Source organism: Hevea brasiliensis, unplaced genomic scaffold (genome assembly GCF_030052815.1).
Source record: "Hevea brasiliensis isolate MT/VB/25A 57/8 unplaced genomic scaffold, ASM3005281v1 Scaf7, whole genome shotgun sequence".
In the NCBI taxonomy this organism is placed as follows: Eukaryota; Viridiplantae; Streptophyta; class Magnoliopsida; order Malpighiales; family Euphorbiaceae; genus Hevea; species Hevea brasiliensis.
Window position 1 is genome coordinate 788,630 of NW_026615250.1, and position 15,857 is coordinate 804,486.

At 33.5% G+C, this 15,857-nt stretch overlaps 1 protein-coding gene across 5 annotated transcripts; it reads right to left on the reverse strand.

The window, feature by feature from the left end:
* Positions 1–588: 588 nt before the first annotated feature.
* LOC110659911 (protein ALWAYS EARLY 2) lies at positions 589–15,051 on the reverse strand. 5 transcript variants are annotated; one of them, XM_058142719.1, is made up of 20 exons: positions 14,895–15,047; positions 14,425–14,552; positions 13,602–13,718; positions 13,134–13,232; positions 12,919–12,981; positions 12,071–12,148; positions 11,494–11,665; positions 10,082–10,341; positions 9,610–9,982; positions 8,065–8,124; positions 6,946–7,223; positions 6,803–6,859; positions 5,550–5,876; positions 5,279–5,457; positions 4,370–4,652; positions 3,102–3,278; positions 2,787–2,939; positions 1,848–2,063; positions 1,201–1,491; positions 589–1,048 (listed from the first exon to the last, which is right to left on the reverse strand). In XM_058142719.1, exons 3-20 carry the CDS (start codon positions 13,704–13,706, stop codon positions 884–886), a joined length of 3,336 nt encoding a protein of 1,111 aa, XP_057998702.1. In that variant the 5' UTR covers positions 13,707–13,718; positions 14,425–14,552; positions 14,895–15,047; the 3' UTR covers positions 589–883. The 5 variants fall into 5 exon arrangements, with proteins under 5 accessions (XP_057998702.1, XP_057998700.1, XP_057998699.1 ...); XM_058142717.1 differs by lacking the exon at positions 14,425–14,552 and adding an exon at positions 14,036–14,088 and having other exon boundaries at positions 9,610–9,973; positions 14,895–15,020; XM_058142716.1 differs by lacking the exon at positions 14,425–14,552 and adding an exon at positions 14,036–14,088 and having other exon boundaries at positions 14,895–15,018.
* Between the last annotated feature and the right edge of the window lie 806 nt (positions 15,052–15,857).

A 15,857-nucleotide genomic window follows, 5' to 3' on the forward strand; every position in this document is an offset into this window, starting at 1 on the left:
ACTGAAATTTTAGTAAAATTTCAGTATATGCAGTGCTCAGCCTTTGGAGTTTTTATAGATAACTAACCTGATCTTTTGGGTTAGAATTAAAATTACAAATGTAGGAATTGCCTCATTCATTAATACCATCTTTGTCATATATATTAAAAATTTTTGTTAATTAAAATTAAGTTTTCCCTTTTATATTAATTTCTATAAATCTATTCCTAAAAAAGTTGTTCATATTCGTAAAAAAGAATAAAAGAGAGTTGGCATGTTCACGAGCCTAAGCAAAGTGCTGGGCCGCTAAAATTTTTAAAATTTGGGAGAATTTAAAAATATATAAATATCTGTTGCAGGTTTTAATGGATTCTTTAGCATATAAAGATCATTATATTAATTTTTATTTCTTGATGAATTTAATCAAAGTATTTATTTATTTTTATTATTCATAATTTTGAAAGAAGTTAAAAATCCTCTCATTAAAAGAAACTTGCATGGAAAGTGCATTCCATGATTACTTCTATCATCAAACTAAAATTTACTTTGATTTTAATAAAATAACAATAAAAACATCCATCTTAAAATATAAAAAATAGCATTAGAGCATTAACTTCAATAACAATTTTATCAAATTAAAAGCTAATAAAACAGTAAAATGTGGCCATAATATGTCAAAATTTTATTCAACTGAAGATGAAGAGGGTGGGGTAAAGTTACAATGAGGGACCATAATTAGGTGATTCCCCATTTCAATTAGGAAAAATAAAACTAAAATTAAGGGATTAGAGGGAGGAAGGAAGAGGATGAAGGCGTATGGAGCTGGGAACCAAAAGCTGAAACCAAGACTCCATCATGTCATATATACAAAAGCTGATAATAGAGAAAGCACAAGGCATTGGCTTTATGTTGGTATTAGAGCTAATATTTGGGTCTTGATTCTTCCCATGCACATTTGTATCTCTCTATATATTGGCTGATTTTGAGGGCAGTATGGATGCAAGCTAGTGACAGCAGAATCAATTATCTGTGCCACATCAGCTGGAGGATATTGTCGTTCGGTACATGTCTGCACATAAAGAGAAAATAATATTCAGCACAAACCAATATTTTTTCTTCAGCTTCGAAGCTTTTTTTTTTTTCTCTTTTTTTTGCAGGTGGGGCTAACGGCTAATTTTTGAATATGAAATACACAAGATAAATATAGAATCTCAGAGTTACCTGTATCATGAGCAAAGTAGCAACACATGATGTTATAAGCTCTTCAGGGATTGCTGCTTCAATTTTGTCAGCATTATTTTGGGATTTAGGCCCAGATGCATTACCATTAACTTGGGCCTCCAATGTGCTGGAAATCAACTGATCATGATCGTTTAAAATGCCATTGACATGCTCTGGAGACCTGATTACTTGTGCCTTCGGTTCTGATGCTAATTGTCCTTTATCAATAGAATCTAAAGCCTCCCCAATCTTCACGAAAGCATCTTCCCCTTCTTTCATTGATGAAATCGCCTGAAATGACATTATATCAGCAAGTGATGTATGTTGCTGCGGTTAACAATGTAATGCGGCTGCAAATTAATAATTTCCACAACAATTAAAACAACCAGCAGATACAGGACACTGAACTAGCATTAAAAAACTTGAAATGAAATATCCTACAAGCAAAACTGGAAGCATTCTCTATTGCCACTGAAAGAACTGTCACAGGCGCTCGTGCTACTAATCACCGATCAGGTATGGTATGTTCTCATTAGCCAAATGGCAGTTCATTGATTGAATTAAATATATGTGAGAAAAACACGTTTAAGATCCCAGCTAGTGCACTGACATTTGGAATGCCATACACGTGTATAGAAACTAATTACCTGAACAGCAGCATCTATCATTGTGTGTGCTTTGTGTCTGGAACCTCCAACGATTTCAATGACGGTACTAGATCCAGATTCTTGAGAAACAAAAATATCATGAGAACTTGGCGGGCCAGCCAGGAAATTGGAATTGACAGGGGGCTTCAGCCAAGGAGGCAGGGTATTCCCTGGGCATGTATTGTGTTGCCTCAAATTGACTAAAGCAGAAGAGGCCTGCAAGAGAGAATAACCCAGTTGAGGCAAATGCCAAAACAACTAAATTTGAAGAAAGAGCCAAAAACACAATTATTAAAGCACATGTACGAGTTCATGGAAGAGAAATGCCTGGCCACAAAATTCCTTTATCTCTACAGGTACTGCAGCTAGGTGTTTCTTGGAATTTTAAAAGATCAAAAGGAGTTTTTTCATTAATTTGGTTTTCGAGGATGCAAGTATTTGCATCTTTTAGCTCCATCAACCAGCTTACCTAAGGGGAAAATTGTCACAATCTAACTCTAAATGCATTTTCCAGAGAAAGATTTTGTTTGTGCGTAAGCTCATCATGTAGCATGACAACAAAAGGCAAATACTTGTCAAAAATGCTAGCATGGCAATAAGGTGACCAAGAGAGAGCAAATGTGAAAAATTTTCCATGTCCAATTCCAAGTAAACGGCTAATAAAGTCTATCAATTTACAAGTAGTTAATTATCAAATACCAAAAGATGATAATGGAGACAACCTGAAAAATGTCTGGAGATGGGGAAATTGCCTCAAAACTAGAAAGCATTGTTAAAATGGAATCACATACCAAAATGGTCTGAGAGAACCCTTCTAGAAAATGAGATTATACCAGTACTGATGTTACAATTATCTGAATCTTAGCATTGTTCCACCTGAATATATCAAGGTGTATTAACTATAATCATGACAGATTATGTATAGACTACATCAAATACCTTTTTATCAAGAGCATGATTCAACTCAGAAAGAGCTTGTACATCAACTTCCTTCACTTCGAGTTGTGACACCACAGAAGGTTGACTAGCTATTTGTTGTGCACTAACAATGTCAATAGATGCTGCCTTTGATTGTTGGTGGTTTGCATCCACCTGTGCAAAAGTAATGGAAATTTGGAATCAGAATGATTAAGAGATATAAAAACATGAAGAAGGGTATTTAAGTTATAAAACGTAGCTCAACTCACATAAAGGATTACATACTTGGAGACATTAAAGCAAACTAACATTTGATTCAGTTATTTTGACTCTTACCTGCTTTACCAATGTATTCATGGGAATCCGTAAGTTGTCTAAACGCCTTGGTGAAGTAAACCCTCCAATATGTGAATGCCCATTCACTTGCAGTTCCTTGGATGCAACAGAGAATCGACCTCTCCGAAGAGCTTCTGGCATGTTATCGAATGGATTTAAAGGCATGCAGTCTATATCCTGTAAAGAAGTATTTGAAGTCATTTCCAAAGGTGAGATTGCAAATCATACCACAAATGTCACAATCGGGAAGAAAAAAAAAAGAAATTAAGAAAGAGATGATTAATCCTAGAATAAGTGTTCTGAATCCAAGGCTACAGCCATTTTGCCTGCAGTGCAACATAATTACAATCTGCATGAATAATTGGGAATATGATCGCCAGTAGAAAATAAGGTCAAGGAAAAAACAAAACCATCATCTAGAAAAGCAATGATAAGCAAACCAATAATTTAATCATCAAAGTAATTTCAGCAAAAAACAATATTATTATATTCTAAATGAGAAACTTTAAATTGCAATCTTACAATAAAAGATCCACTGCTAATTATCATCCTAGGAAAAACCTTATTTTGCTAATTGTTTAATATCATATCATAGGAACTAAAAGAAAACAGTTTTACAGATCAATTACGTAGCTCCATCCAAATTGTAAACTAGCAATGTACTATGGTCCAAATATTAAGTTGACTCAAATATGGTCCAAATATTAAGTTGACTTAGATATATGAAACTTGAAATGATCCCAGCAAGTAGCAAGGCACCACACCAGAAATCGTGACCAAAATGACCACAAACAACAACTGCATGATATTGACTTAAACCACCTGTCTTTGCAGCCCACAAGACTTAATTTGGCAAAAAGTCTAGAACCCAAGTATTTTAAACCAAAAAAAAAAGAAGCTAATTTAACCTCCCACGTTCTTTTAAGGAGTTGGCAATCAGTCGTTATCCACTTATTAAAAATCTAGGATGACTTAGTTGCCGAAGCACAGTTAATATTCAGTATTCAAAGCAATAGCAAAGCATGTATATTCTATAATCATACAAAAAAAAAAAATTAACTATGAGCAAGAGGCCAATTTATAACCCAGTATAGCAGAAGTAACTTCAACAAGAACTGAAGGAATATGAATTGCTTATACATTGTTCAAACAGAAAAGAAAAAACAAAGCAAATAACAAATAGCAAAATCCGAAAGCACTGTCCAAATAGACACTAAAAGCATCAGAAAGAAAAGCTGGCATAACCATATAGTAAAGAATTCAACTACCTTGACAAATTCCACTCCCATCTCAGGACAGTCAAATTGAACTCTGCACCTGTCATGATCAATTGTGAGCACACTTCCATCGTGAAGTTCTCTTGTTTTGGGATGCACAGCAATTACTCGCTGTCCAACTGATAAAGGTCTTGCTAAATCAGTTGGAAGTCCATCCATGATACCAGTACGAAGTTCAGTATAATGTTTTCTCACAGAATCCCTATACTGCTTCAGTTTCTCCCTTTCTTCATGTAAAAAATGTTCAGAGAATCTTCTAGGTTTGCCCAGGGAACTGCATTAACAAGCAAATGCAATTCAAAGATGCTGCCTGACGAATGATCTCCAAAATCTAGGGGTGTGCAGTTTTCGGTTTAAACCGAAAAACCGAACCGAACTGATTAATTCGGTTCAATCGGTTCGGTTTTAAAATTTAATCGATTCGGTTCTGTTTATAATTTTGATAATTTCGGATTAATCGGTTCGGTTCGGTTATTTTCATAAAAAAATCAAAAAAACTGAACCGAAATTATTAATATATATAGGAAATAAAAAAAATCGAACCGAACTGAAATCAAAGAAAACCGAACCGAACCTTAAGATTTTTGATTTTTGATTTCTAATTTTTTTTGTTTTTATGTTTTTATTATTTAGATTTAATGTTAAAAATATGAAATTTTATAAATTTCGGTTTGATCGGTTTAAAACCGAACCGAACCGATATTTATCGGTTTGATTCGGTTCGGTTTTCTCTTATCAATCGGTTCGGTTCGGTTTTTAAAATTTTTGATTTTCGATTTTTGGTTTTATCGGTTCGGTTCGGTTCGGAACCGAACCGACCGTTTGCACACCCCTACCAAAATCTCCACAACATAAATGCATTGATGAATATGCTTAAAATAAACTGAAAATTTCTTATACCTTCTTATGACACCCCATTCAACACGAGTTAGTCTTGGAATGTGCCCAAGTCCAACATGATTTAAGTACTCCACAAACTCCCTTTTAGCAAACCAAGGGTAGTCAATTGCACTGTAGAACCACTCAAATGTACACCATCTACGAACCATCGGAGATGAGAGACAAGAAGAAAACTTTCCCTGTAATTAAAATAAATAAAGAAAAAAAATAAAAGAAGCAGAAAATGCACATATTAGAACTGAAATAAAACAGAATATCAAGAGTGATTTACCTTTAGAAAGGGTGCTGTATCTTGCAAGGAGATTGAATATCTATTTGCTTGATTTTTAAGGATGTTCTCAGAAGAATGCCCCTCTTTATGGATAAATGATTGCTTTAGACTCATCTTGCGCCTGCTTATTTTACTGGTTGGCAAGGTAACTTGACTTGCCACAGGAACTTGAGCAGTTGATATTGCCACATCACTAGCAGAGCTTTTCTGATCACCGCTGACAGAGCCCGCTGATAATCCAGTTGCTTTCGATTGCTTTGAAACAGCAGAAACTAGACAAGTTCGTTTTCCTTTAAGCGCAGAAATAATCTCCTCCTCATCCACAGGCTAAACAAAGTGCATTGGAAATTGGAAAGAAAACATCAATTCAACTGCCAAAGTAAAGAATCATCCATCTAATCACAAAGCAGTTCAATTTCATATATGCATTCAGACCTAAAAACATATTTACCCCTTCATGCACATGCATGTAAAGCATACACAAAGAAGCACCAACTTTGGCTGAATAAGCATTCATGTAAATGAGAGTTTCCTAGATTGATGATGCAACTTTTGCTTTGCATAGGAGTAATAGTCAAGTATTCATACTAGCGATCACAAGACAAACCAAACATATTTCACAAGCTTCAGTTTGATTTGTTACTTCAGGAAGCTAGAGTGCTTTTATATGAAATTAGCTTCAAATCCAAACAGGATAGATGCTAATAATCACAAATGAATTTAATTTTTTATAGGACGATGATATGGTGGAAAATGAGAAAGCTTTGATCTACTCTTATTTTTCAATCAAGAAATTTAAATTCTCTTCAAAACCATGACAGGCTATAAGCTGTGTTGAGCACACATGATTAAACAACAAAGCAAATCCAAAATCCTTATTGGAAGTGGAAAGTCTTGCCAAGTACTGAACCAGGCTAGTCATATAAGCTAAATACTTGAACTGGCTAATTCATGTACTGAAAATGCAACAAGGGTTTAGGTTCTGGTTGCCAGACAAAGAAAACCAAATATCAAACTAAAAGCCATCAGGATTAAGCTTTTTCTGAATAGATCAATAGCAGACTTAAGAACATACACCTGCAAACTGAGAGCAAACAATAACGAGACTCTATCAATCTGTAAAGAAAATATACCATGGTAACATCTATTCAGGGGGACTAAATAGCATAGGCATTTACTAAAATGAGGCATTGAAGGGATAAGTAGCAAGTTTTCTTAAAAAAAGTAATAACAACAATAAACAATTGGCATACCTCAGCCTCCAATGGTTTACTTAGATGTAAGTTTATGGGTGCTTCAGCATTTGATACCTGCAATATGAAAAATTCTCACTTTTCCATAAAATTAACTGAGCAATAAAGATAAAAACTAACAAAAGAGAGAGACATGTGAATACCTTTGATACCAAAGAATGGCGTTTTCTTTTCAATGCATTAATATTGTTGTTGATGGACTGAAGCCCTTGCTTTGGTTTAGAGACAGGCTTAGTTGCTGTGTTTCTTCCCAGCTTGGATTTTCTTGAGGCACCCTCAACTTCACTTCTTGGATGAAACACTTTTTCTCTGTACCCTAGGAGTTTATCTCTATGGTGGCTAGTAGATATAGCTTCAGGTTTGCTAAATTTGTCATCCACAGAAAGTACCATTCTTTCTTCATTCAACTGGACAGATGATTCTAGACCAAACATTAAAAAAAAAAAAAAATTAGAAGAGAGAAAGATAAGAAGAAAAATCATTAGAGCACATGGAAAGGTATAGCACAGATAGACTGCCACAACCACAACTACAACAAACTAAACTCTACAGCATGAAGCAAACGTTGATGCCAAATTGGATTTCAGCCTTCTATGCAAGGCAAGCAATATTCAGTTTCTCCAATTTTGCTAGCCATCCTTGTAAAAAATATTGGCTAATAAAATAAACAAGTGCAAAAAGAAAAAAAAAACTGAAAAAAAAGGGACCAAAAAGAGTGCCAGAAAATGATTAACATTAACCAAACATGCAATAACACTATTTCATCCATATATTTTTCAAAAAAATATTTCAACTATATATAGTATGCAACAGATGCTTCTGAATATAATCAGGTTTTCAATATTTCTTTTCCCTTCTTTATCTTTATTACCCACAGCATCATATGTGTTCCATGAGCACTTGCATGTGCATAAAAGAAAGAGACATAGCAAAAGTTCCTTCAATCATGGGAATGAACTAAAATAATATTGATAATAAGCTAATGAACAGGACATGGACACTATGCATGGAAAGTACGCATTTTTACCATGTTAGGGGGAAAAAAAATCACTGCTGGCAGATGCAAATGTTATTTCACCACTATGCTTTCTTAGAAATTAACAACTCCACACAAACCAATATTGAATTATGATCAAGTAAATAACCAGATGGTCTATGAGCAGTGATGTGATGTCAAATCAATTACTTCGTTGTACCCCCAAAATTGTTGTCTTCTTACAGGAATACATACAAAATCCTAGGGCCTAAGCATTTAAGCTCACCAGATTCCATTACAGAAAGGTTAGCCAAAGTTTGCAGAGCATCCAAAGCAGAGAATTCATCTGTGGAGTGAACAAATGAAATGTGTTATAAAAAATAGATAAATATAACAAAATTGACACATATGCAAGATAAAATAATTATAATAGCTGGACAAGAACCCAGATAATAATAATAATAATAATAATAATAATAATAATAATAATAATAATAATAATAATAATAATAATAATAATAATAATAATAATAATAATAATAATAATAATAATAATAATAATAATAATAATAATAATAATAATAATAATAATAATAATAATAATAATAATAATAATAATAATAATAATAATAATAATAATAATAATAATAATAATAATAATAATAATAATAATAATAATAATAATAATAATAATAATAATAATAATAATAATAATAATAATAATAATAATAATAATAATAATAATAATAATAATAATAATAATAATAATAATAATAATAATAATAATAATAATAATAATAATAATAATAATAATAATAATAATAATAATAATAATAATAATAATAATAATAATAATAATAATAATAATAATAATAATAGAGCTGGTCAGTTCACTAGTTAAAACTGTTACTTTTTTGCTGTCTATTTCTGGACCAATTACTGACTACACATTGATAATTAGTACTCTACTATCCCTAGATAACCACTTCACCTCAGTGGAAGCAGAACTCAATCTAAGGTCTCCGAAATATTTCACTAGCTAAGTTGGTTGATACCATTTGCTTTAATGGTTTGGTAATAAAATCCAATTGAGTGGCCACAAAGAGGAGAGGAGAAATTGATCAAGTCCACTCTAAAAATAAGAGGAAAAAGAAAAGCAATTCATTACCATATTGATAAGATATTAAGTCACAAAATCTGGAACCTCTCAAATATCTCAATTTCTAGGCTGACAATACAAAAAGTTTAACCATCTTGGCTGGACTCACTTTCATACAGTTTCACAGAAAATAAAATCTAAACAGTGGAAAAACAGAGCCAAAAGGAGCTTCTGATTGATAGACTTACAATAGCATCCTCACGTCTCTAAGCACTTGTTATCAATAAAGCATTAATAAACCACAGCAAACAGAAAACAATTTTCCAAAATTCTTTCTCAATATAAGGTTATTCCTTGTATATTTAGCTCAATCACGGCATCAGACCCCTCCTTCCAATCTTCAGTCTCAGAAAGGTATAATAACTAGAAAACTGCAGATTCACAAATTTAATAAAGCATAAATTTAAAATTATAGTTAAAAAACTATAATTCTTAAAGGGAAAGACAACACCATTTTTGCTTCAGAATACAAAGAATAGATTTCGAGTTTGCAATTTCAGAAGGAAATGACACTTATGATCCTATTATCAAGAATTTGAGTGCATGAATGGGTAATCTAGAGGGAGACCATGCAACATAATTGACAGGTACAATTTCTCCTTGCACCTGAAGAGAAGAATGCCTTGGAAATCTATGCTTAACTTGCAAACAAGAATGACAAAAGAGAATTACCTCCAGAGAAATGTTTGCCACTTATCTTCTTTCGGGCCTGTGGAGACCTCTCATCAGTTTTTGCATTTGACTCGTCAATATCAGTTTTCCCCTTTAGAGCATTTATTTTTGGTCCTTCTTCAGTACCACTACAAGCTTCTCCACCGTCATCAGATTGACAATTCCCTCTCTCTTCAACTTTTACTTTCTTTCTGTAAAACTTGTTTCCCTTTGGATGAACTTCTACAGTACCTACACCTTCCATATCCACCAAGGAGCTTGCATCCCTGGCATAAGCACCACTATCAGCTCCCCTGCTTATACCATCTCCCATCAATTCTTCATCTATGAAAGCATCTTGAAGTTTTGAATGACTTGACTTTGACTGTGGAAACTATAAGATGTACGTAAATTATCATGCCTGATGCTACAAAAAGGTAGTAAAGGAAACAACGATAAAAATAGAAGAGTAAACAAATTTTATTTTAAATACCATCATATCCCAGCTTCTAACTGGTGATGATTTAATATGTTCTGTCCTTCTACATTGGGTGGGAGAAACTTGGGGAGAACCTCCTTTTTGTAATGCCTCGGCTAATGCCAGTGCAGCAACATGTACTCCATCATCATTAACATCATTCTCTGACTTCTGGCCCTTCTTCTGTGAAACATAATTTTCACTGTCATTTTTCTTATACGGATATGAAACAGCAATTCGAGGTGTCCTTTTCCCAACTGCACGAGGCTGGCCACCTAACATGAAGTTGAGAACCATTGTCATTGAAACTCAAACTTTATTTGGTTTTATAATGATTATAAAGTGCATTTGTTATTCACTCAGTTAATATATTTAAGGAAATATTCAAGCTGCAATTTTTTATATACAATTCAAATGTCCATGACTGAGAAACTTACAACAAGGGGAAAAAAGGATGAGGAATCAACTTTGCAAGTCAATTTGCACAAGCACCATTGAATTGTATGGTAAATTTTACCCCATGTTTGGAAAGGGGTGAAAGTGGAGCAGAGAAAAGAGGCGGAGTAGAAAATGGGAAAAAAATTTCCATGTTCTCTTGTTTGGAAGAGAGGAGTGTAGGGGGAATATATATATATATATATATCACGATGGACCTACAAAATTTGGGAGAAAATGGGGAGAGTAATCAAAATTACTTAATTATCCTCCATTTTAAATATTATACTTTAAACAGTAATAGATATGATTGTAATTTGAAATTAATAAAAAAATGTTATCGATATTTTCTCCCTCCTTATCTTCTTTCATCCATCCAAACAAGGGAAGAGAATTCCCATTTCTTTCCCCTCACTTTCTCTCCCTCCATTTCCTTTCCCCACCTATCTTTTTCCCAAACAAAGGAAATTCTAGACCCAGAACAGCATCTAAGTCATAAATCTTGTGTGTGACCCCAGTCCAGCACAGGAATCAATATCTTTCATTTTTTTTCAGCTTTTGGTTAAATCTTATTGCCTTCTATACACTTTTTCACTTCTCTTTGATAACATCCCAAATCAATGCGTGTGCTTCACAAATTTCTCCCCACAAACCTATTATTAAAAAAGTTAATGAGTTACTAATATAGCCCTATCCAAATTTACATTTATGCATGGATAAGTTCCAAACGAGGATAAAATATTTGGACAATGAATAGATCAAACTGTTTGAAGATTTGATTTCAAGAAAAGTGGTGGTGAGTGTGTGTGTATACAGAGTGAGAGAAAGAAGATGGGAATGATATAGGCATCTAACACTGGAAACGTGTGTGTTAGAACAGCAAACACAAGAGGGATCGAGAAAACAACACAAGTACAACCAACATCGTATTAGTATATGGAACATAAAATGAAAAGAACCAGAATAATGTCCTCTGTAAGCACGCCTATTACCATAAAATTGTCCTTTCTTCAATAATGATAAGTATCCATCAGTTGATGCAATTGAGCGAGACTGCTGGAGATCTTTTGATGCACTAAGTTGGATTTTTGCCTGCTTGCTTTTCTGAGGTTTCCGAGACATTCCTGGCACATCATTGCTTTCTCCTTCGCTGTCACTCACTTCCTATAGGTTCAATGATCCGTAAAATTATCCTCATTAGCACATAACAAGCAGAAACTCATGGTTCAAACTAATCTACCAAGTAAGAGATTAAATCCCTATTTATGACACCCTCCCCCTCTGCAGTCTGCAAACTAACAACAAAGCTGTGATGCTTTGTTCTAAGTACCCATTTGCAGTCTACAAACGTGCAAGGCTACAATAAGCTCAATTTTCCTTTAAGAAAGAAAAGGAATAAAATAACTTTAGGGAAAGATAACCAGTTTTTGGCAGTATTAGAATAACAATCATGTATTTGGCACATCCAGAAACCCCAACACCACCCCCCACCCACCCCCCTTCTCCCTCCTCTCTTTCACCCTCTCCAAAGAAAGAGAATCAGAAAATTGCAATTATATCCAATCTTACATGGGAGTAATAATGGTCAGTCATCATAGCTGTAAGGCCAACCACAGAAGCTGTTCCCTCAGGAAGGGATAAGTATGCCTGGAAAATCACAACCATGTCAAAAATTGACAATGTCAAACAAAGACAGCTCAACCTTTACAAAAAGCTTGACATTTCATCAGCAATGCAATAACCCATACTTAACACCAAAATACAAGCAAGTTACAAAAAAACCAGCATATTCATATGTTTTTCAGTTTACAAAACCAATAACATGGAACCAAACAGGGGCCAATCAGTATCAGAGACAAAGTCATCCCAAATTACTTCTCTCACATTGCCACTTAAGCAGAGCCCAGATTTTATCAGGATGTCCATTTTTTTACCTTTATTCATTAGTCATTACTATTTTTGAATGACATGCATTCAGAAATTCCCCTGACAAATTTTAGAGCAAGCTATCATTCCCCGCCCCACCACACCCCCCCCCCCCCCCCCCCACAACCTCTTCTCTCTCTCTCTCCTTGTCAATTTTGTAGCAGAGAAGAGAGAGAGAGCTTTAAGACCACAGTGCAACTTTCTGGAAACTGCTTAATTCATGTCAGCCTTAGTGCTAGGCCAACTGAACCCTTGCTACACAACCAATGGAGTATTTTTACAACTAGTAGAGAACTTCAATAACACCTAAAACCACACCAAAATCCCACAAGGGGGTTGGCCACTAAAGTTAAGTGGCTTCAGTTATCCAGCTCATAAAGGTAATTAAACACTCCCACAATCATCAAGTTCATAAAAATAGTTCTGAAAATAAAGATGCATCAGTTGTAATTCTAGCTGCCAACTAAGGTAGCACCAAGCAAAAAGGGTACCTTATTCATCTTAAAAAGGGTCTTCACCATTTCCACAGATCTGTTAGGGACTTCAGCAGCAATCTGAACATCAACAAGAAACAATAAAATTAAAATCAAAATCAAAAACAAAATTGGAGTGCTATATAAGTTCATTTTGTTTAACATATACCAGCACTAAGAGTGTCAGACAATGGAAACTAAATCACAAATTCACAGTGGCAAATAATGCATACCTTCTTCCATTCCACCCCATGGACCCGATATGCTTTGTAGAATTGCTGAAGCTCCTCCTCACTCCATCGGGGTCCTAACTTATCAGACAATCTCCTCTTCTGGAAATTTGCATTAATAAATCCACATCACTTTTAAACAAATTTAAAATGTCCAATATATGCATAGTGCAAAAAAAGGGGCAATGAGTTGGTCTTCCTTCAAAAGATATATCAGAAGTCAAGTTTAAAATTTATAATAGTTGTTTCAAAACCACGTCTACAGCAGTAAGGTTAAAAGATGAAACCAAGTCTAACGTAACTACGTAGACAAATGGATGGGCCAACAACTAGAGCATGAAGAATTAGTCAACCATTAATAAATTTGATGAACACAACATTGAACAAAAATTATCAATGATAACCTAAAACACACAACTACAGCTCATAGTCTCAGCAAATTAAGCTCTTGGAAATGAATTCAAGACTCACCCCTATCACCCTTTCTTTATTTTTGTTTGGATTCCTAACTTCTTTATGAGGTGAGACTTCATTCAAAAACCGCTTATTCACACTTTTTTTTCTTGTTGGGGCCATTGAGGACTTATTCTGAAACATCCAATAATTGGGTTAGTAATCACATAAAGTAATTAACACTGACATCGACAAACATCAAAGCGAAAACTATAGTACACTCATGTCAACATTGGGGACACAATTTAGGAAACACCATACACAAGATTTAACCCATGTAAACACTATTAGATTATACAAGTTCAGCTTTTGGTTTTTAATCTATTGCTCATAGTCTCTAACATTGATTGAAATTCTCAAAATTACAACAAGATAAATTACCCCAAATTTGTTACATAGGACACATCATATCATGGTAACGAAGAGATGGAAATTCTTAAAAAAAAAGGTACCAATATCCACATCACACCGAACAAGCACTTCTCTGAAACTCCCCTACCAAACCCTATTTTCACAATAGAACAATAAGTTTGTTTAGCATTTCTCTGAATTTTTTTCCTTCATAACTCAAATTTAGCGTTGCTAAATTATACAAACAATCGAAAATATTTCCCACCTTAACTGTGCTTAAAAAGTACGTCTGAGCAATAAACCCAAAAAAGAATTTTTTAAAATATTTTACTAATGCTACGCGCATAAAGCACTATCACAATTGCATTCTTTCCTATCCACGTGAACCAAATTATCTTATTATGCAAAGCCTCACGTTCAAATTTAGTACAATAAATCCAAATGAAGCGCTATAAACAAGCAACCAGTTGAAAACATTGCTGTTAAACACCTCAAATACTTCAAGGAGGGAAAAGAACAAAATCTTCAACAAGAAATTTAATCCAGGACACCAGCAAGAAACCCCCCAAGTCCAATAATTAAATAAAATACAACTTCCAAAAGCTGCTTTATAAAGACCTGTGAAAAAAAAAAGAGACGAAAACAATAAAAAACAACTTCAAAATTTTAAGAAAAACGCAAAATTCAAAACATAATTTAATACCGTACATTACCCCTCCCCCAAACAAATTGCAAATTTCACCACAAAAAAACAAAAAATGGTACAGCCATAAATCAAACGCCAGTTCAAAATCCCACTTTAAAAACCCCACCGAAAACAACAAAACAGTAGCAAAGAAAAGAAAATCTGCCAATTTTTAAGTAAAATGTTCAAGTGTATTTTATAAAATCCAGGCAAAAAAGCATAAAAAAAACTTCACTTTAGAACCCTAATTCACAGATCCACGACCATAAACTCACCGATTTAGAGCCTAGGCGACCAGGGTAAAAACCATAGGGAGAAAGAAAGATGATTTACTTTTTAAGTTTGGGAGGCAGCGAGTTTTAGAGAGAGAGGCTTTAGAGAGAGAAAGAAGGGCGTTGCCGCGAAACTTGAATATAAAGGTCGCTTAGCCAATGAGACTCTTTGGGTTTGATTTTTCATCTTTAATCCTCGGTTTTTGATTTTTTTTATTTTAAAGATGCGGGGTTGAATATGTGCTAATCACCGTACACGTGGCCTTGAGTGGTTGTCTACGGTACGATCTTGTGGTAACTTTTCTGGCTTTAAAAGCATTACCGTAGTAGATTAAGTTTGAAAATTTTGCCAGTTATTGCAGCAAGGACCTTCAATTTATACGTAATTGAATTAAGTTCCCCTCTATATTGCGAAGTATGACTAATTGACTTGAAATTAAGGACTTAATAGTAAAATATAATTATTTATCTGGCCCTTTAATAACTTGTCTCTTTCTTTCAACCCATCGAGTGTCCCAATCTTATATAAAGAGTTAAACGCGATTAGAGTTTGAAATTAATTAGATGTATAAACAATGAGACAATATACTTTTAATTAAATATTATATATTTTTAAAAATTATTTATTTTTATTTAGATTTTGTATTCAGTGCTTTGAAACCTTATCAACAATCAAATTAATCCTTTTAAAAAGGATAAATACTAATAATTTCTTATACATTCTATTTTGAGATACATTATTTAATATATTTGTAAATATATAATATATTATTTTTATGTATATCAAAATATTTTTTTTTATAAAAAATATAATTATATTTCGTTTTAAAGAATGATTGTATGTTTTTTTCTCTATTTTGAAATATATATATGTTTTTGAATATCAAAAATTTTAAGCAAAATTACTATTTAATTTTTGTTTTATAATGAAATTACTTACTTAATTCTTATATTTTAAAAAATATA